The 22,246-nt window shown below is 48.0% G+C and overlaps 1 protein-coding gene across 1 annotated transcript in view; it reads right to left on the reverse strand.

The window, feature by feature from the left end:
- Window positions 1-3,465: 3,465 nt before the first annotated feature.
- The window catches only part of KSR2 (kinase suppressor of ras 2), a 419,494-nt gene continuing 400,713 nt past the window's right edge, over window positions 3,466-22,246 (reverse strand). Inside the window, exons 15-19 of the mRNA XM_065904540.1 lie at window positions 15,710-15,806; window positions 14,623-14,756; window positions 10,158-10,289; window positions 4,596-4,725; window positions 3,466-3,603 (exon numbers count right to left, since the gene is read on the reverse strand). Coding sequence (XP_065760612.1) covers window positions 3,466-3,603; window positions 4,596-4,725; window positions 10,158-10,289; window positions 14,623-14,756; window positions 15,710-15,806 — 631 coding nt within the window. The remainder of the gene's footprint in view (window positions 3,604-4,595; window positions 4,726-10,157; window positions 10,290-14,622; window positions 14,757-15,709; window positions 15,807-22,246) is intronic.

Below are 22,246 nucleotides of genomic sequence, written 5' to 3' on the forward strand. Positions count from 1 at the left end.
GCTGAGTCCCCCACCCAGATCTCAACCCTGTAGCCTCCACTAAGCAGGTGCTCAGCTTTGCAGCCCCCCACCATCTTTGCAGAGAGCGCAGCCGAAACCCCCCATGAAGACACCAAAACAGCTGGGGGTAGGGTGCCCCACTCTGGACCCGGGGCAGCCTGACTCCTGTTGTCAAGAGGAGTTGAGAGCAGATGGCATCGCGCACATAGACACACACGCACACAGACGGGTCCTGCGAGCCTGCCCGCATGGGCCCCCTGCCCTCATCTCTATGGCCCAGGGGCTCTGCAATTAGCCCGTAGTTCTTTTGTCTCCACCGTCCCCCGGGGCTCACTGGTCAACTCCGTGTCCCCCTAGCCGGTCCCGTGAAGTCCTGGCGCGGGGTCCCTGCCCTTGCCCGAGTGAAGGCGCGAGTCTGGGTGCAGGGAAGCCGCTGGGCTCAGTCGTGCAGCGCTCCCAGGCCGGCCGGGGTCGGTACCCTCTGATGGTGAGCCTCTGGCCTCCTGAACTGGCAGAGGGCAGAGCGGGGGAGGAGAGGTGGCTTGGGAGCTGAGGCAGCTGAGCGCTGTCCCCTTGGTTCAGTGGTCACAGCCTGGAGCGCGGAGAGAAGGGAGAGAGTGGTAAGAGGTCACATGGGTATGACAACACCATCTTTAGTGAATCAGCGACCTGTCGGAGGGCAGGTGGTCTGAGATGAGTGGTTCCCACGCTCTGCAAGAAAAGGTGGTTGGTCCTACTGGGCACTGGGCTCAGGGCTGAGCGCTGTACATGCCTGATCTCACTTAAACGTCAGGATGGTCTGCAAGAAAGGCACATTGCCCCCCTTTTACAGATGCGAAAACTGAGGCTCAGAGAGGTTAGGTGTTTTGCCCAAGGGTGCACAGCCAGCAAGCAGCAGGCTCTCCTCACTGGAGCAAGCGGCCTCTGGACTAGTGATGGTCACCCAGGTGTGGCTGGGTTGAGGTCACGGGGAGCTGCTGAGAATGCTCGGTGGGGGATGGAGATGCAGGAGGAGGAGGGGAGACCAGACCCACATCACAGACTCCAGCTCTGAGTGGAGGCTCTACTGACTGCTGCTGAGCCAAGATCTGGGCTGTCGGGGGCAGAATTTACGCCCACTCTCCCTGGATGGTTTTAGAAAGAGACCCAGAAAGTACACAGGCAGTCTTTGCCTAGAAAGCAGTAAAGTGGAGGGATCAAGGTCCAGACCAAGCTGGGTTCCAATACATGCTCTGCTCCTTACTTGCTGTGTGACCTGGGAGTAGGCACTTAACCTCTCGGGCACTCCTTTGAGGGTACCAGATTACCTCTTGGTGAAGGGGTGGGGGTTTTGAGGATTCAATGAGATGACGCAGATAGAATGCTTGACATAGCACCTTTCACATATATTTGTAATAAATGATGCCTAGATGATGGAGATGGTACTGGTGGTCGAGGTAATGAAAAAAGAACTGGAAGCAGGCACTTGAACAAATGCTCATACACCAAAGTTCACAGCAATGCCATTCACAATAGCCCCAAAGCGCATACAAACCAAGTGCCCAGCAACAGATTAATGGACAAACTGTGGTATATATGCACAATGGAATATCACTCAGCCATAAAAAAAAGAATGACAGTCTAATATATGCTACAACAGAGGTCCCCCAACCCCTGGGTCACAGACTGGTACTGGTCTGTGGTCTGTTAGGAACCACGCCACACAGCAGGAGGTGAGTGGCAGGCAAGCAAGTGAAGCTACTGTGTATTTACAGCTGCTCCCTCGCGCTTGCATTACTGCCTGAGCTCCGCCTCCTGTCAGATTGGTGGCGGCATCAGATTCTCATAGGAGCACGAACCCTGCTGTGAACTGGGCATGCGAGGGATTTAGGTTGCACGCTTCTGATGAGAATCATCCTGAAACCATCCTCCCTCCTCCATGGCCTGTGGAAACACTGTCTCCCACGAAGCCAGTCCCTGGTGCCAAAAGGGTGGGGACCGCTCTGCTACAATGTGGATAAAACATAAAAACATGCAGGGTAAAAGAAGCCAAACACAAAAGGGCAAATATTGCATGCGTTGGCTAAATGGAGTACCTAGAACAGGCACATTCATAGAGACAGAACACAGATGAAAGATTAGTGGTTAGGGAGAGAAGGGATTAACTTGTTTTTTTCCTCGTAAGTCTTTGAAATTTTGTGTAGGTTTTACACTCAGAGCACATTTCAATCTAGACTCACCCCATTTCGACTGTTCAATAGCCCCATATGATGTGTGGCTGTTATTGGACAACACAGGTCAGAAGGGGGGCGTGGTCCATGGACCAGCAGCATCGGCATCACCTTGGAGTTTGTTGGAAATGCAAGATCTCAGGCCCCACCCCAGACATAACAGAATGAAAATCTGCATTTTAACAAAGCCCCTGGGTAATATGAATGCGTATTAAATTTTGAGATGCATGGCTCTGGAACACAGGCTTGCCCCAGCCTTGCCTTCAACTCGCCATGTGCGAGGATTCTAGAAATGCCAGTTCTTTTGGCATTTGAGCCACGGAAGGGCCCACCCAAGATCCCAGGGGTGAGTTTTGAGTTAGCTGCTCACCTCCTTGGGACATGTCGGCTGCAACTGAGACCTCTTGGTTGGGACCTTCTGCAGATTACAAAGCCCTAGACAGGGCCCAGATCCTGCGCCTACTTTAGCCAAGCACTCCCCCAATCCACTGCTGACCCAGGTGGCTTCTGGAAGGACCACACCACTGGAGTAACCATCTCAAGGCCAGATGAGTGTGAGTAAGGAGTCTGTAGGGGCTGAGGTTGTGGGGAGAGCAAATTCTAAATTATAGAACTGGAGCCTGACCCGTGTCTCCAGTTCTATCACCAACACCCCATGCAGATGTGGGTGAGCTGCTGAATGTCTCTGTGGGCCATAGTATCTCCATGTGTAAAAGGAGTTAGACCAAATCTGGAATGGCCAGGAAAGGCATCAATGCGCTGATTCTAAGTAACTGCTGATGAGTATCACTGAGTGATGGCGAATGTGCGGTGACAGATTAGTCATGCCTGCCATCAGTACAGGAATAGGGCAGAGACAACACATACACGTTTATCATCCATGAAATAGGTACTCCCCAGGGCTTTTGTACTTTGATGAATAGCTGACATGTAGGGCTTGGTGGGTTCAGGGTACCACTTTACCATGTGATGCTCAGATGCACTGGGGTGTCAACCTTCATCAGGAAGAGATGGGTAATGAGATAGCCATGGTAGTCACTGGGATCTATGCCCTGTGTGGATACCTCTAGGACCCAGATTCCAGAGGAGACCCCCCTGAACAGAAACGCAGTGGGGAAGGGTCTTGTGTAGGGGAGGGAGGTGGGTACATGGAAAGGAGATAGTTGGCAGAGGAGTTGGGAGTAGGGGAGCAAAAAGGTGACAAAAGCCACAGGAGAGAGAGCAGTGGGAAGAGATGCTAAGGGGGAAGGAACACTTACTCTGCAGACTTCCAGAAATGTCCAGGGTGAGACAGGCGGCGGTTTCGCTTTGGCAGTTTCTCCAGCATGTCCATGAGCTTGGTGAAGGTAGGTCTCTCTTCTTGTTCAAAGGCCCAGCAGAAGAGAAGAATGTCCTAAAAGGAACCAACGTGATGATTTAATGTAAATAGTAACTGCTGATTACTCCTTGGCATCTCATTGGATCTGTCTATCCATTTGTTCCACTTCCAGATTCCACTATCATCCATCCATCCATCCATCCATCATGCATTCACCTATTGTGCATTTATCCATTTATCTATCTCAATTCATGTATTTACATTTCATCTATCATCCAGCCATGCATTATTTATCCATGCATCATCCATCCTTTTACTTATCCACTTTTTGAGCCTATATAGCAAACTAGGTAAATCCCATTATAGAAGATATGGGATACACTGAAATTAATAGTGCTCTGCAAGGAGTCTCTTGGCAGTTTTCTCAAAAGGGAGGAGGAAGATCCTGAGGCTTCTATCCACATCTAATACTATAAGTACCCCTGAAAGTCTCAGAGGGGAAAATTACTCTACCAGTGATCGCCTCACCTGAGAAAGGAAATCTAGAGACAAGTAATCCTTTAAAAACATACCAGATAATTACTTGTTCCCTGATTCATCTATTTTCTGATCAACAGAGGATTCTTCCTCTGTTTTGGAGGATGTTTATTAATTTATACTCGGGCTTCTGTGTTTTTGTGCATCTTGTTCTGAGTTGGATGATGCCTTAAACTTTTTATGTAGATTTAAATAAAATTAGAATAATTGATACTGGTGATAGTTTAATATATATCTTTAAAAAATAACAGAAAAAGAGGGATTCATTGGTTCTACTAGATTCAGCAATCCCTTGCTAGGAAAAATCTGGCCAAGAGTACTGAACCCTGATGGTAGGAAACTGAATTGCAGGCATAGTTTGAAAACTTTGCCTTTGAAGCTTCAAATCATTATCTGACAAGGCTGTGGGCTGGCGTTTTTATCACCCTCCAGGGAAGCATTTGCAACCTTAACATGTAGGAAAAGGAGTGCCTAGAACTGTGTCTACTTCTCCCTTTGTCTCCCAGACCTGGCACCATCCTGGGACTTACCGAGATTTCTTTTCCCATGCCGATCTGGCTGAGGTTGGGTTTCATGCCTGTGCCCATTTGCCAGATTATTGCCTCTGCTGGTTGGGTCTTGAAAGGCCACTCCCTGGCATGGAGTTCATACCAGATAGTCCTGTGGGCAGACATTGTTAAGGGGGTGCTGGGGTGATATGTCACCTGCAACTCTGTGTCCCCTCATCAACACACATCCACCCAGTCAGCCTGCTGGCTGATCACACTGGCCCCTGAGCTTCTGCCATACAGGACAGCTGTTTTGCTACCTAAGATGTACTTTAAGCTTTCATGATGTCTTAGAAGTCATGCTTATCCCAGGATATCTTCTCTGGTGCCTGAATTAAAATGAATCAAAAGCTAGAAACTGAACAGTTTAATATAATGTGGCTAGGATCTCTGGCCCCATGTTTGTAATTTTGGGAAACGATTCTAAGGAGAAAATGAGGGATATAAGCAAAAATTCATTTATAAGGCTCTTCTGTACACCATTATATAGGACACTGAAAAAAAGTAGCAATAACAAAACTGTTCAACAAAATTGGTAATAGGGATGATGGTAAATCATTAAAATGAAATGCAATACTTTATTATTGGAAATTTCAAAGAAATTTTGCTGACATAGAAATGCTAAATATATAAATTTAAGTGAAAAAAAGCAGGACACAAAACTGTATATTAGATGTGCTACACTTTTAAAAACCATTATATACATATTGATATATGTATATAATAATGTATAATAATAATACACAATTGATATATGTATACCCATATATATATGGATATAAAGAGAATTAATAACAACACAGCAAAATGTAAGCAAGCTGTCTTTTCTCAGTAATAGAAAGGACATATTTTTTCTATTATATTTGTGTTTTCTAAGAAGGAACCTTCCTGTGAAATAATGGAAAGAAAAAAATAAAGATCTGAAGGCCAGACTGCCTTGAAGTGTTCAAGTCCTGATTCTGTTCTATGCTAGGAGTATGTCACCGGGTGGGTTGCTTCCCTTCTGAATCCGGGTTTCCTCACCTGCCAAATGAGAATGATGATAAAACTGCAGTGGAAGAATGTTTATCTGGGAGACTGAATATCAGAACAACCCAATGCTGGGATTATTCTAGAGGGATCAACTATGTTATCATCTGTTTCATAATCATGATATGGTAATGACTGAAGAAACCACTGCTTGCTTCAGTGAGCAGCACACATGGGATGGGTGGGGAGATGGGCTGGGTGGTGCTGAAGGGATGAAGGTGTGGGCAGCAGTGAGGACCATGGTGGATGCCATAGGGGCGTTCAGAGGATGCTGGGCTATCACTGAGTTGGACCATGGGGATAGGTCCCAACTCACTGAGAAGATTCCCCAACTCAGGGAATATCTGAAACAACACTAGGAAATGATCTTTCCTTTAACCTAAGATAATTTATGTAAATTTGCTTTAAAGAATATGGAGTACTCGGTCATCCTTTTTTTTTTTTTTTTAATTTTATTTTATTTTTTTTTTCGGTCATCCTTTTTAATGATGAAAAGTGAAAGTCGTGTCCGACTCTTTGCAACCCCATGGGCTATACAGTCCATGGAATTACCCAGGCCAGAATACTGGAGTGGGTAGCCTTTCCCTTCTCCAGGGGATCTTCCTAACCCGGGGATTGAACTCAGGTCATTGCAGGCAGATTCTTTACCAGCTGAGCCACAAGGGAAGCCCAAGAATACTGCAGTAGGTAACCTATCCCTTTCTCCAGCAGATCTTCCTGACCCAGGAATGGAACCAGGGTCTCTTGCATTGCAGGCAGATTCTTTACTAACTGAGCTAATAGAGGACTGTATCAAACCAGCTATTTCTAGGGACCCGCCTCTCAGCATCCTCTCTCCCCTGCTAACCTCATCCATCTGGGGCAGGCATGGGTGATGATGCTCAGGTGTTGGGCTGTTGAGTCAGATGGCCAGGAAGTTCTCAAGTTAAGGTGCTGGATGGTTCTAGTCATCATCATCATAAACAATAACACTTACTGAGTTTTCACTCTGTGCTGGACACTAATCTAAGCCCTTTGTATTTATTATGATTATAGAGGAAGTGTATTAAGCAAGCCTTTTTATTCTGATGGTTTGATACCTGGGGTATTGCTGACCCTGGAGGGTCTGCCCCTCTCAGGGCCAGCCAATTTCTAGAGACAGTAAAGGGCTGACCTGTAAGTGGTGATTTTCATATACAGACTAACTAATCCAAAGCTCTGTCCCCCATCTCCTCTATCAGGCTCTCAGGTTCAGGTCTGGTATTCCCCTGTCCTACTCAAGACAGCACTGAAGTTAGTCAAACCAGCCAGTCTTAAATATGCTTACCCTGCCTCATCCATGCCTTCCTGGGGAAACCACAATAATGGCTCTTGCCTATATTCTCTTCCTGTTCCTTCTGCCTCTTGATTGACCCTGGTGCCCCCCATGAGCCCCTGCATGGGACAATGTGCCCTCTCTTTTTGGGAGCTGTGAATAACAAACAATCCAATGGTAAGTTGTTTCCTGATCCACTGGCTTCACCATACTGGAAGAAGGTTAAAAAGCTACATTTGAAAACAAGAAGTGCTATTATCAGCCCCATTTCACAGCTGGGGAAACTGAGGCTCAGGAGGTTATGTATCTTACCCAGGGTCACATAGCTTGTGAGAGAGGTCACAGCCTGAGTTGAGACCATCTGACCACAGAATCACACCATTGGCCATCCTGCGCTACTGGGAAACCTACACACTGTCCTATTTCTGGGTCCTTTGTAACTGGGGCAGGGAGGGCGACCCTATAGCTGATGGCTGGGGCCTGGTGACAGAGGCACGAGTAGGCACTGCTCATGTGAACTGAGGAAGGGAGACTATCGGAAGCCTGGCCCTGTGCTGGGGGCCTTACAGATGTTTTCTCATTCAGTCCTTAGAATATCACAGTGGCTTCATTAACTTTGATTTGTGGCTGAGGGAAGTAGGGCTTTGAGTGGTGAAATGACTGTCAAGCCCATTGGGGGCTCCCTGGTTAAAAGCTCCAACTATGGAGTCAGGATGACCCGAGCCCGATTCCCAGCTCCATGGTTAATTACTGTAAGGCAAGTCACTGGACCACTCGGAACCACAGTTTCCTCATCTGTCAATTGGGAACAGTGGTAACTGCTTCAAAGTTGTACTTCTGAAGATGCCCTGAGACAGTGCCCATGACAAGCTTAACACGGTGCTCAACACACTTTAAAAAATCCATTTTTTGTTCCAAGTCATGTCCCAGCATGAGGTTCCCAAGCAACAAGACGCACCTAATTGGCAGGGAACCAAGAGCACCAGGTCCCTCGGAATTCAGCAGTGTCAGGAATAAAGGTCTCATTAAAACTTCCTTTCAAACCTAACTTTCAAGAGAAACTTGCTTTAAGGGGGAAAAAATTTGCTCAAGATTAAAACTCCAGTGGAAAACCAATTACTTACTTTGGTACATCTTGTTAATTACATTCTTTTTTTTTTTTCTTTTGCTAAATTGATACTAAAATATACCAACTTAATTACTGCAATTTGGTTTCAGATAACAATATTTAACTAGATAAAGATCTGGGCATAAACTAGCTGGAACAAGTGACAGCCTCTAAAGGGGTCCAAGTGACAGATGGCGAGAATCCTGATGTGCCAGGCAATGCCGCCCCCACCCTGATTTATGGAGAGGACACAATGGGGGTGCTTCTCGTGGAAGATGGTCTCTGTACCAGCTCCTGGTGGTGCTAAAATCTAACTTCACATATCTGCGAGCCTCCAGCTTTCCCAAACAGCTTCCCCAGCGTCATCTCTGCCAGTCCCTGCAACCGCCCCCCACAGTCAAGGTAAGATGAGGCTCCTGGTGGATCTTTTTGTAGTGCCGGGGTCTCCAGCTTAGGACAGTGCCCTGGAGCCTCTCTCCCTCCTCTGTACTCTCAAAGACAATGCATTTCCTCCCACGGCTGCAGTTACTCTGGGTCTTTGCTGATGAGTCCTACGCCCTTCGTCCCCAGACTTCAGATGCATAGATTCAGCTGCTTTCTGGTCACTTCCGTCGGCTGACTCCAAGGTGGCTCAAACTCACTGTGTCCAGATCTGCTCTCTTTGCCTTGCTGGTACACCCCGCCCCCCCCCCCCCCAAGGCAGGGTCTCTACTTTGGCAAAGGACACTACTCTCCACCCAGTTGTTTCAGGAAGATATTGGCACCACCCACATTTAAACCAACAGTCAAGCCCTATCACTTCCACTCCCCAAGTCCTGCTTCTTATGTCCAATCCCAGCTTTCATTCCCCCGGCACTGATTCAGTGCAGAATTTCAGGGTCTCCCCCTGCATTGGTCACCTGGCCCCATTTGTCCTCCTCCTTCCTGTTTTTTGGCACAGTAGAGATTATTCTAAAATTCAACACGTGATTACGTCATTCTCCTGCTTAGTAACCATCAGTGGCTTCCTAGTGCCCTGAAGATGAAAACGTCTTAACTCAGCCTCTAAGTCCCTGCAGAGTGCCTTCTCTCCTCTCTAGGCTTTCATCTCACCACCTTAGTATCATTTCCCCCCCGATTCTTCATCCATCGGCTCTCTTTCCTCCCCCTGCCCTGTTCCCCAGTGTCCTCCATGGTGGACAATTTGTTCCTTGTCACCCTTGTTCCTTTTCATGTGTCCCTTCTATCTGGAACACTTTACCTTACCCTCACCTGGACTACTTATGCTTTAACACAGGCTCAGGAGTCCCCTCCTCCAGGAAGTCCTCTCTGATCTTCCAGACTGGATTTAGTTCCTCCTTTCTTCCCACAGTCCTGTGCTTATCCTCAGCATAGCATTTATCATGGAATTTTGTAAAAACAACTGTTTCCTTGTCTGTCTTCCATTAGACAAGAGAGAATAGGGAACCTATGCTGGTTTTAAAATGTCTACAAATTGATACCCCTTTTTATAAAAAAAAGTAGAGCTTAATTCTCCTCACCTTGATTACTGACTTGGTTCTAACAAACAGAGTATGGTAGAAGTGACTATATATAATTTCTATGATCAGGTCATAAAACGCAGCGCAGCTTCTTGGCGCTGAGCCTGTGGAAAGGCCTGGGGGTGAGGACCTGAGGCCTCCTGCCAACAGCCATGTGAGTGGTCACCTTGGTAACAGATCCTCAGCTGTCAAACCATCAGATGAGACTGCAGCCCCGGTCAACATCTTGACTGTGACCTCATGTGAGATGCTGAGCCAGCTCAGAACCACTCCCAAACTCCTGACCACAGAGACTTGAGATCATAAATGTCTTTTGAAGCCACTAAGTTTCTGACAATTCATTAATACTAGGCACCCAGTACAAAGCTATTGCATGAATGAATGAATGAGTGAGTCAGGCAATTTGCCATGTTCGCATCATCAGTTAGAAACCAGGCGTGGAGGTTTGCTATGGTCTCTCTACTACAGCCCGCTCAGACCCCTCCCCCCATAATTTCACCCAGAAATCTTCAGATAGATGCCTTTCCCTTCCAAAAGGGAAGTGCCCCTCTGCCCAGGCTGGGGCTCTGAAGAGCCTGGGTCGGGCCACCTACCCGAGTGCAAAGACATCCGAGTGTTTGGAGAAGGGGAGCTTGTCCTCCTCTGTGTCGGGAGATAGCTGGCGAATGATCTCTGGGGCCAAGTGGCACAGCCAGCCGTTCTGGATACGCAGCTTGTCATCACGCCTGGAGGAGTGAAGCACAGAGTGAGCCTGTCTCACAGCCCGGAGAGGACCGGTCTTCCATCACTGACTGCAAGCCCCTGGACCATCTCTGCTGGTTTTCTTCCGTTCCTCCCCTGCCCCGTGCTCCCCATCAGGCACTACCTGACCTTGTACTTGAGGCCAAGACCCAGTGGGAGGTACAAGACAGGATGGTCTGGAGAGAGACATTCAACACCCAAACCGTCATCCTGTTCCTTCACCACTGAGGCGCCCCTCCTCCATCTTCATTGAACAAATAGAGCTGGTCCTCGTTATTCATGGCACTTATGTTCTATACAGAGCCTCGGTAAACACTGGATTAGTGAATACTGAGAGCAAACCAGTCAATCCTAAAGAAAATCAGTCCGGAATACTCATTGGAAGGACTGATGCTGAAGCTGAAGCTCCAATGCTTTAGCTACCTGCTGTGAAGAGCTGACTCACTAGAAAAGACCCTGATGCTGGGAAAGACTGAAGGCAGGAGAAGAAGTGGGTGACAGGAAGAGATGGTTGGATAGCATCACTGACTCAATGGACATGAATTTGAGCAAGCTCCGGGAGTTGGTGATTGACAGGGAAGCCTGGTGTGCTGCAGTCCATGGGGCCACAAAGAGTCGGACACGACTGAGAGACCGAACTGACTGAGTTAATGCTCCTGGAGGAGATCTACAACATATACACTTGCAGGCATGTGTCTCATATACATTAATCTTAAATCCTAAAAAAAACTCACTCATCTTCGTCTAGTTTATTTTGCACAAGAGAAAATGGGGCTCAGAGGTATTAAGTGACTTGCTCTGAGGCTGCCCTTCTACCAGGGAGGCAGAATTGCAAAACTCATCCAACTGGCCCCAGAGCTGGAGCTTCTTGCCCTGCACTGCACCACCCACTCCCGTGTCCATCCCTGGTCGCCTCCAAGTGAGAGCCGAAGCAAGACTGCATAGCAGCCTCTCCTTGGACCTCAGCTGGGAACATGTGTATTGGCTGACCTGATAGAACACATCCTCTGCTAGAAAATAGGACTCAAATCCATTCATTAAAAGAACAAACAAACCATTAGTTTGCAGGGTCCAATGAGTTCTTGCTTCTAGAATCGGGGACACCTGCAGGGGTTGCTTACTAGCTGTGTGTCGTTGAACAGAACTGAGTCTCCACTTTCCCATCTGTGAAATGAACACCTGAACTTGAACTCCAGGTGACTGGTGCAAGAATGAAAAGGAGAAGGGTTGGGTCAGCTGCCAGGGCTACACGAATCCTGGACATCATTATTCCCGGTGGATGTTTTTGCGTCTTGAGGATTCAGAAATGGAATGGAGGTTAGAGTCCAAAGCAAGAATGTCACCCAAGAGAGAGGGGTCGTATCCTGGGCCAGCCGCCCTTCTCCTGGCATGACCAGGCTGTGTGGGGTGGGATGCTGCTGCCAGAAGGACAAATCTGCCAGTTTCCATCTCACTCAACAGCCCCTTCTGCCTCCTCCTGACTTGCTGGGGCAGTGGAGCTTTGGAACTGTAAGGCTGGGTCACTCGATAACCATCATCCTGGGGTGGATGTAGGCACATGCCTGGCAGGGGGCTGGGACCCAGGCCTGGCACAGACACCCTGGGCTGTCCTGTTCCCCTGGTGATGGGCCTATCAGTGACCAACCCAAATTGTCTTCATTATGGGTATCACTATAGGTGGCTGGCATGATAGCACTGGCATCTTAAATGACACATTTTCTGGATGATGGCAGAACAGCTGTAGACAAAACAATGCTGGGGATGGGCTCAGGGAAGCCCCGGAGTCTGTCTGGATGTTCAGAATGTGCTCACTTTTACTGTGACCCTCACCCTTGCCTCAGGTATGGCTGATCTCCCCTTTCTGGGCATGGAGCACTGTGGATGCCCCACGATCTAATTGAGGGAAGGGTAGGAAGGCAAGTAACTCCTGCTGAGTACTGTATGCCTCCTGGCATACAGTAGGCAGTTACTCCTGCCTACTGTATGCCAGGAGTTCCAGCCCATTTAATTCTCAGGCGCCCACAATCAACTGGGTATCACCACTGTTCTATGGGTGAGGCAATAGCCTCAAAACGTTTAAGTGTGTGCGTGTGCTCAGCTGCTAAATCGTATCCAACTCTTGGTGACCCCATAGACTGTAGCCCTCCAGGAAAGTTTGTCCATGGGATTCTCCAGGCAAGAATACTGGAGTGGGTTGTCATTTCCTTCTCCAGGGAATCTTCCTCAACCAGGGATCAAAGCCATGTTCTCTGGCACCGGCAGGCAGATTCTTTACCACTGAACCACCTGGGAAGCCCAAAAAGCTTAAGTGACCCTCCCAAAGCCACGGAGATAAAAAGTGAAAAGAACTAAGATCTGTTTGATCACTAGTCTTTAAAACTCCAGTGACTAGACTCCTAACCACAATTCTACAAGAATTCCATGGCACCATTTGGGAGCAAAGTTCTGAATTAAGCCCTATTTTCCCAGCAACAGGAAAAAAAGAACAGGCAGGCACTGATGGCTCCTCCTGGGTAGCCAAGTGATGTGGGTCTCTGGTGGGGAGGTGTTACTGAGGGTTCCCTGGCCCCGTGTGACACTAACTGGATTTGCACTGATAACCAGACTGGGCCACGGTTGGGGGCGGGGTGCTATCTGGGGGACAAGGCCAGAAGCCATCTTGCCCTTGATTTGACTTCTCTTCCTGGTTGACATGGGGCCTCCATGAATAAGCTGAAGGTCATTCCATTTCTCTTTGCTTTTTCTTCAGTCTATAGCTTCAGAAAACCATGAGTTAATGGGGAACAAAGCAGAGGCCCTGCCCCGCTTTCCCCAACTTGGGGGAAAAGCCACTGGCCAGGAGGATGAGTGAGGACCTGCCACTGGGAGGGAAGAATCTGATATTTTTTTTTAAAGAGCCTTGAACTAGGTTAAAAAAGACACCTGCTGAGACTCTTCATGTCTCGACACTAAGTACTTAGGTTCAGAGTGACATCACCAACTGCCTTCTCTGCCCTTGACCTTAGGGTGATGGAAAAAGCTATTCCCCAACCAGGAAACTGGAACCTCAGTGAGTTCCTGGCTTCTTAGGTTTTGCCTTGATGACCCTCTCCATCTATCTATTAATTTCCTGTCTCCTTATTTTCTTATCTTAGGGACTATAGATCATTTTGGAAGATGAATCTCTTTGGGTGAAGTAATATCTGAAAAAACAAACAAACAAACCCTTAAGCTTCTGATTGTTACTGCATCGCAAAGAACAGCAAGATCAGGTTTCGCCAAATCTCAGATGGTCTGACTGAGATTCAAAGTATTATAAAGCATGAACAAAATTCACTTGTGCCGGGAGGAGTATTGGGGCTCCTGGGGCATACCTCAAAGAGATCAGAGATTCCCCAAATCAGCTGAAACAGGAGTACAAATAGAGAAGCCTGGATGGGGGGGTGCAAAGCTGTCTTTCTGGAGAGGCATACCATTTGTTATAGAGGCGTGATTAGAGAAAACACACTGGGTTTAAAGTGTGTGTATGTGTGTGCGCGCACGCGTGAGCACAACTCTCCAAATTAAAAGTTACAAAGGGCAGACCTTCAGAATTATGGGTTGTTTATTTGGGATCCCGGCTGTTTCTTCACTGGTCAGCTCAAGGCAGCTTGCTCCAGCGTGAGTGGTGGCTGAGATTTAATTATTTAACAATAGTTAATGATCCTCCTGGGTGATACTGGGGAGGTATATGCAAATTCATACTAATTAGAACAGCTCCACAGTGGCTGTTGTTTGTAGGGCTTGATGTGCTCCAGGCGCTGTGCTGGACATTCGCTGTGTGCTATCTTATTCTACCCTCATAAAGAGCCTAAGGTAGGCATCATCATACCCATCATTGTTCTTGCAGGAACGTGAAGGCACAGTTAATGAGTGGCCAAGCCACACTAGGCCCTGTGTGGGTCTGACTTCACGTCTCTTGCTCTCAACTATACTCCAGCTGCTCTGAAATGAAGGAATTCACATGAAAACTGAGCAAGGGTGCTTGGGTGAGTCCAACTTCCATGTGTGTGCTTGGAGTAAGGAGAGAGTCTTTGGGTAAAATTCAAGGGCAAGGGCGTTGTAGGACTGAAGGAAGCTCTGTGCCCATTCAAAGGCACCCCTTCCAAGACAGGCCCCGTGGGACTCGGAGCCTGACCTGGGCACCAGCACTGACCACGGGCATAGCAGCCTTGCCCCTCGGTTACACGATCTCAGGCCCAGTATCATGTCTAGGTCACTAAAGCCACTTGGGTAACTTCCCATCCCCTGACCACCACCTCTCAAGAACCCCTCGGGGCCCTTCCAACCAGCACTCACCTGCCAGCCTGCAGCACCCCGGAAATGCTGAAGAGCCCGAAGTCTGTGATCACCACTTTGCCGTTGTCGTAGAAGACATTCTTGGACTTGAGGTCCTTGTGCAGGATCCCCTTGGCGTGGAGGTAGCCCATGCCCTGTAGGAGACAAGGATAGCTGTGTGCTCACTGTAGCCTGGCCTGGGCTCCTGGTTCGCACGCCCTGCCTTTCCACTGAGACCACAAACGCTGAACAGCTGCAGACCTGGGGCCAGACACCCAGGCTTGCAAGTAGGGTGCAGAAGGCATGGCAAGTGGGAATAGGCTGGCTCCCCAAGGCAGAAATCTGCTACCAGCCTCAGATCATAGCAAAACCATCTCCATCTAAGTGCTTCTGCTTCCTGAAGAAGAAGCAAGGGAAGATCTCCCCTGAGAGAAAGGGGCAGGACCAAATCTGAAAAGAGGGCCCCTAAGAGAAAGGAATCCCCTAGATCTTATTCCACACCACTGCAGAAATTCACTTGTGTTCCTCAAGAGACGTGTCATGAGGCAATAATCAAGAACATGGAGAAGGGCTTATGGGAGGTCAGGCTCAAGGGTGAAATACCTGGATTTCTATTTTTGCCTTAACGAGCAGTCACAGTTTTATTTCTTTTTTGAAGTTCAGTCCTAACACATCCAATGGAAAATGAAAACCTGAATACAACGGAGTCACGAGGTACCCACCAGAAAACAGGATGTTCCCGTTTGTTCTAATCCCAAACAACACCTAACTAGTTGATATTTCCCCAGCAGCTATGGAGAGAGATGGTTTACACTCATGGGAATTCAAGGATTCACGGGGTAAGGAATTCTAGTAATGAGAAGAGCCCCCTGGGCCCTGCACACACCCAATTATCCTGACAACGGGGCACCAGAAGGATACCAAATATTGGCTGACCATCTCTAATGGCTGTTTCAGCAAAATTCTTACACACACACAGCCTGGTGTCATTCAGGTCAAGTTTAATTTCTTCTAAGCCCAAGTTGTTGGTCTGAAGCCAGACCGTGAGTCTCAAGATGGGGCCGGGTTTTTCTGAGGTTCAGGGAAGAGGCCCCAGACCTGACGGTACCTTCACAATTTCTTGGGCAATCTGCCTCGTTTTGTTGACATCCAAGACGATCTTGGCGTCCCTCACCACAGAATAGAGTGTCCGGCCCTTACAGAGGCTGGAAAGCAAAAGAACAAAATTAATGGTTGGCAATAGTTAAGATAAGGGCCACCCACAACAGCTATTAAAAGCGACACATAGAGGGAATTCTCAAGTGGTCCAGTGGTTAGGACTTGGCGCTTTCACTGCCAGGGCCCAGGTTTGATCCCTGGTTGGGGGACAAAGATTCTGCAAGCTGTGCGGCACACACACAAAAAGTGACACATAGAGAGTGGGGCGTGTGTGGACACGCCACTATTACGCCTGTGAGATATTAAGTCTGCTACTGGACCTTGGTTCTGGTTCTGGGATGCAGGTCTGGGAGCAAGTCCTTTGGGGTTCTTCAGGATCTTCACCAGCTTCCCCCTGCCCCCCTCGGCATCCAAGGATACCTTCAGAGTCTAGCCTATCCCAGAAGCAGGAATGCCACATACTGTCTAACCCAGGCTCTCACAGGTGAAAATCTGCTCGAAACCTATGACTTCTGTGTGGGAGTCCACAGGCAGCACTCAGACAGGGCTCTGCTGGCTCCTCATCCCAGTTGCCATCACTTGCCAGGAGCCACTGGTGTGTGGGGACAGTGCGAAAGACCAGCAAAGCCATCGCTGATGTGTACGAAGTGAATGATATATAAAAGCCTTTGGACAGGGGTGTGTAGACACCAGTAACACTCCCCCAAACCAGATGCCTTCTAGACAGAGGATTTTCAAGCTATGTTCAGCCTCATTGAGTTTACTTTGAGGACCAGCGGTTCAAGATGAATGACAAGATGAAAAAGGACATTATACAGTGACAGTAACACCTCATTTAATTGCCGGCATGTTTATCCATCCGTTTCCTCTGCAATGAGCATGATTTCTGGTGCACACAGACCATGCACTCGATGAACAGTCACCAAATGAATGAGAGAATGAATGAGTTCTAGATTCACCACGGCATCCCCAGCCCCTAGGACCACATCTTGCTCACTGCATCCACTACTGGCTGAAAGAAGAAGGGAGGACACTAGGAAAGTTCGTTTTCTGTGTCAAAATGATGGTATGAATTTTTCTTTTAATCTGTGACTTGACTGCTAAAATGTTCTTGGCATTGTGCTCACTGCTTTAGTAGTTACCAAGCCCTGCTGTGGGCTAGAATTAGCTGAGATCATGTGGTTATAGCCAGAACTCTGGTCTCCGAAGGGCTCTGCTCTTCACCTACCATGTGTCTTTGTGTCTTTCAGAGGGTTACCTAACCTCTCTGGGCCTCAGGTTCCTCATCTATCAAGGGAACTAAGGAGACCTAGCCAGAAAGTTAGTATGAGGACTGAATGAGAGATCTCTCTCACTGGTGTCCACAGTGGTTAGGACAGGGGCCTAGTGTCAGATCGGGTTAGAACCGTCATTTGTCTGTAATGTGTGACCCTGGGCAGGAGAGTTAACCTTTCTGAGCCTCAGTTTCAGTATCTGTAAAATGGGGCCAATACAGATTTTGGTTTTATAAGGTTTCTTAGGAGAATCGCATGAAATCGGGTGTGTCAAGGGTGTAGGCAATTCTCCATGCCCAATACAGTCACTATTCATGAAATGCTGGCTATTATGAGAGGTGGTAAATGATCAATAAAATGGTGAACATACACACACATACTTGTGTGCAAATATATATGTAAGAATTATATATTTATGTACACGTCACATTGGTCTGTCCACGTATTATCTACCCATCTATCCACTTATCATGCTACCTATAATCACTCATGATCTTCGACTACGGTTGGTTTCTTCACCTGCTTGAGGTGAGATTCCCAGGGTAGCTGACTCACAGGGAGGCTGATTCTCCTGTCCAAGGCTGCCCAGTTTGTTGGCGGGCGGCAGCCACGGTGACTCAGGGCTGTCCCCTCTTGCTGTCTCAGGCGGTGCGTTTGCTGTGGCTGCCAGAGGCGAGGTGGAGGAGGGGGGAGTGGGCTGCACAGCCAATTAGACCGAAGTGACATTTAAGTATTCAGGATGGTGGAGACCGTGCGTGGATTCCCTTGCCCAGAGATGCTGTTCCTGAATAGTCACCTACGCTGATTACTCGCCAGAAGAAATATTATACGCTCCCACTGTAGACAGCACGGTGAACGACTGCAACAGGCTCCGAGACTCCTAGACTCTCAGGGTGATCGTGTAGAAGTTGCAGGATTCAAATGTTCATCCTTGTCTCCTTTCCCCTGCTCACACCCACCTTTCCAGCAGCGTCTGCTAAAGCCTGTGCTTCTCCTTCCAACTTAGGGCATCTGGACACACACACACACACACACACCACCTTATGGCATCTGGAGCCCCCTGGACACACACACACACACACATTCACACACACAGGCTGGTAGGATATCAATTGGTAGGATCACAACTTGGCACATCCACTAAAGTGAGATATGCAAATAAGCCAGGACCAGCAATTCCTTCCCTAACCATGTACCCAGCAGGCATGCATACTCACATTGACCTACAGACATGTACCAGAAGGTATCAGAATATTCTAAAATGTTAATAGCAATCCATTCATATTAGCCCCACACTGGAACCTACCCACATGTCCACCAACAGAAAAATGATGATATATCCATGTAACAAAATATATTCATACTGGATTATTAACAAGCAAATTATTGCTAATTGCAAAAGACATGAAGTTATAAACAAATGCTGAGCAAAAGAAGCCACACAAACACTGAATGATTCCATTTATATGAAGTCCAAAAGCACATAAAACTGGTTTATGTGCTACAAGTTAGCACAGCAGTGGAGGCTGAAACGGGCGTGATGGGTGCTGGGGGCAGGTGATGCTCTGTGTTTTGATGTGGATGTTGGTTATATGGATGTGTGTTTAGTGAAAATTCATCAGGCTGAGCTCTTAGGATATGAACACTGTGGTAGGTACATTATCCTTCCAAAAAAATCTACTTTAAAAGAAATCAGTGATTATTGGGCATATACCTCAAGAAAACCAAAACTGAAAGAGACACATGTACCCCAATGTTCACTGCAGCACTATTTACAATAGCTAAGACATGGAAGCAACCCAGATGTCTATCAACAGGTGAATGGATAAAGAAGCTGCGGTACCTACATACAATGGAATATTACTCAGCCATGAAAAAGAACACATTTGAGTCAGTTCTAATGAGGTAGATGAACCCATAGCCTATTATACAGAGTGAAGTGAGTCAGAAAGAGAAAAACAAATGTTGTATATCAACACATTTATATGGAATCTAGAAATATGGTACTGATGAACCTATTGGCAGGGCAGCAATGGAAACACAGACGTACAGGACAGACTGCTGCACACAGTGGGGAAGGAGAGGGTGGGATGAACTGAGCGAGGATACGGAAACATACATATCACCGTATATAAAATAGATAGCCAGTAGGAATTTGCTGTATGACACAGGAAGCTCAAATCAAGTACCCTGTGACAACCAAGAGGGGTAGGATGGGGCGGGAGGTGGGAGGGACAGAGGTTCAAGAAGGAGGGGACATGTGGATACCTATGGTTGACTCATGTTGATGTATGGCAGAGACCAACACACTATTGTAAAGCAATTATCCTCCAATTAAAAATAAATTCAAAAAAAATCAGCAAGGAAAAGATGAACCATTAACACATGGTGTTAAAATAAAATCTCAGCCAATATTGACATCCCAGGTATCCATTTCTAAATGCTTCACACAGTCCAGAGGGACAGTGCCTTCAGGGGAAAGGGGAGAGCCAGGCTGTGTCTGCTCGGGTGTGTATAGGTGGCTGAGTGACAAGAGGTGTAGGCTGAGGGCTGAGCTCTGAGCCGGAATAGGCACTGGGAAGGCGTATGAGTGGCTGAGGCTCCAACAGTGCAGGCAGGTCAGTCCAAGTATCCACAGCAACTGCTCCGAGCGTGGGATTTCTGTGGCTAATGCCAGTGCCCTAAAAGTCACTTGTGGATGGATGTACAGCGGGGAAGGGAAAGGAGGATGGGATGGTTTTCTGAACACGTGTGGGACCTATCTCACTCCCAGCCTCCTCTCAGCATCCCTGCAGGGTCCACCTTGTCACCCACCTCTCACAAGTGAGGACGCAGACACCCAGAGGGGCAGAGGACCTGTGTCAGGGACACACAGCCATGGCATCCATGGTGCGGATGCCCAGGCACTGGACATGATTCGGGGACCACGAAAGAGACACAGAGCAGAGGGAATCCAAATTCCAACTCTACCCTTTACGGCTTTGTTGGGTGACCTTGGGAAGTGACTCCAACCTTATCTTCCTCATGTGTAAAATGGGGACAATAGTAACAATACCAGCTGACACGGGCCAAGCCCTTTCTATGTGCCTGATGCCGGTCTAAGCCTAAGAACCCAGGAGGTGGGTACTCTCTTGGTGTTTCATTGATTCCAATGGGCATTTCTTCACATTGTAACGAACATCTTTGAAATCAGAATGGGTTTTGCACTCGTGGACAGGTGACAGTTTCCCAGGCACGGCCTTTCTCTGGAGTACACAGAAGAAATGACACGTGTTCTAGTCGACAGCATCCTTGATTTAATCGAGTTTCGGATCAGCCGCATTTCTGCAGATGAGGCTCTGAGAGGTAAAGTCAGCCTGGGATTTGAACCCAAGCAGGTTGGCCCCAGGGTCTATGTTCTTAACTCCCATCTTCTGAGTTTTAACAGTTTTTTTCATGCTCCAACACATCATTGGCCCTCAGTAAATTGTGGCTGTAATATTGCTACTAACATCACCGATAGCAATGAAGATTAATGAGCTCCGCTGCTAGCAGTCAGTCTGGAGGTCAAGAGAAGGTGTTTCAGAGGCTTATGGATATATTCAGAACCTCTCTAGCTTCTGGGGGGTAGGACCAAGAGTTAGCGTACACACAGCATCTCTCTCTGCAACAAAGATCGTGTTCCTCCTAGAAGAAGAGCAAGGACTGGGAATTTCCCATCTTATCTACAAGTCACTGTCCCTCCCAGCCCTGACCCCAGGCAGCTCATAGAAGGCTGTTTTTGATCCCACATCCCAGGTGACACAGTAAACCTTTGGTGTGGCAAGTGTAAGATTTCTATTGTAAACCGGCCTAAAAGAGGCTTGTCAGAACCGATCAGATAAAACCATCCAGTGGGTTTCTCTCCAAGGGCCTCTGTCCAAACTGGCTCATTCTGCCAAAACAGTGACTGGGAAAGAAATCTGAACACCATAGCAGCTGTTTCCTTTCTCTCCCACAAACTCCTCACCATCAAAGCCAGGGAGCCAAGCCAGTGTGAATGGTGGGGAGTGGGGGTGGGGGGCAACCTTCTCTGAAGACTGACAGACCGGTTCCCAGCCCATCTCTGCCCCCTCTGCGCCCACACGCCCTGGGGACTCACTGTGGCTCACCTGTGTTCCCACCGGTAACTGGTCAATTCAGTACCCGTCCCCCAAAGATATCCACAGGCTTCCCTGGTGACGCAGTGGTAAAGAATCCACTTGCCAATGCAGGAGACATGGCAGAAGCAGGAGACAGGGGCTCAATTCCTGTGTCAAGATTCCCTGGGGAAGGAAATGGCAACCCACTCCAGTATTCCTGCCTGGAAAATTCCATGGACAGAGGAACCAGGCAGACTACAGTCCATGGAGTTGCAAAGTCAGACATTACAGAGCATGCATGTGCAAAGAATATTTACGCGCAAAAGAGATTCTGCAGCTGTGATTTAATTAAGGTTCTTGAGGTGGGGAGATTACTCTGGAGGGTCAGGGTGGGCCCAACATGTCATCACAAGGGTCCTTGTAAAAGGAAGGCAAGAGTTGAGTGAGGGAAGGTGGCAAGTGAACTGGAAGGCAAAGGAGAGGCAGAGGGAGATCTGAGGATGAGGACGGAAGAGGAGGCTGAGTGACGTGACGTGAGAAGGACTGAATCAATCTTTGCTGGCTGTGGGGATGGAGGAAGGGGCTGCAAGCCAAGGGATGCAGGCAGCCAAGAGAAGCTGGAAAAGGCAAGGGGTAGGTTCTCCCCTAGGACCTCCACCTCTCTCCCTGAACAGAATGCAGTGCTGTCCAAGCCCTGATTATAACCCTGTGAGACTCATTTTGGACTTCCAACCTTCAGAGCTATACGTTTTTGTTGTTCCAAGCCACTGAGTTCGTGGTAATCTTACTGCAGCAAGCAACTTACTTAGGGGTAGTAAGTCGTATTGCAGACGGGCTATGAGGAGGAAATGGGATCACGGAAGTACAGTGCTTGGCCCAGCGACTGGCCAGAAAGTGTACTCCTTGAACATGGCTCATATCATGCCTAATAATGTTAGTGCTATTTCTAATATTATTATGCCTAATAATATTCTAATATTACCACTAATAATAATGCTGAAGGAAATGGCAACCTACTCCAGTATTCTTGCCTGGAGAATCCCAGGGATGGGGGAGCCTGGTGGGCTGCCGCCTATGGGGTCACACAGAGTCAGACACGACTGACGCGACCCA

Source organism: Muntiacus reevesi, chromosome 13 (genome assembly GCF_963930625.1).
Source record: "Muntiacus reevesi chromosome 13, mMunRee1.1, whole genome shotgun sequence".
NCBI classification, from domain to species: Eukaryota; Metazoa; Chordata; class Mammalia; order Artiodactyla; family Cervidae; genus Muntiacus; species Muntiacus reevesi.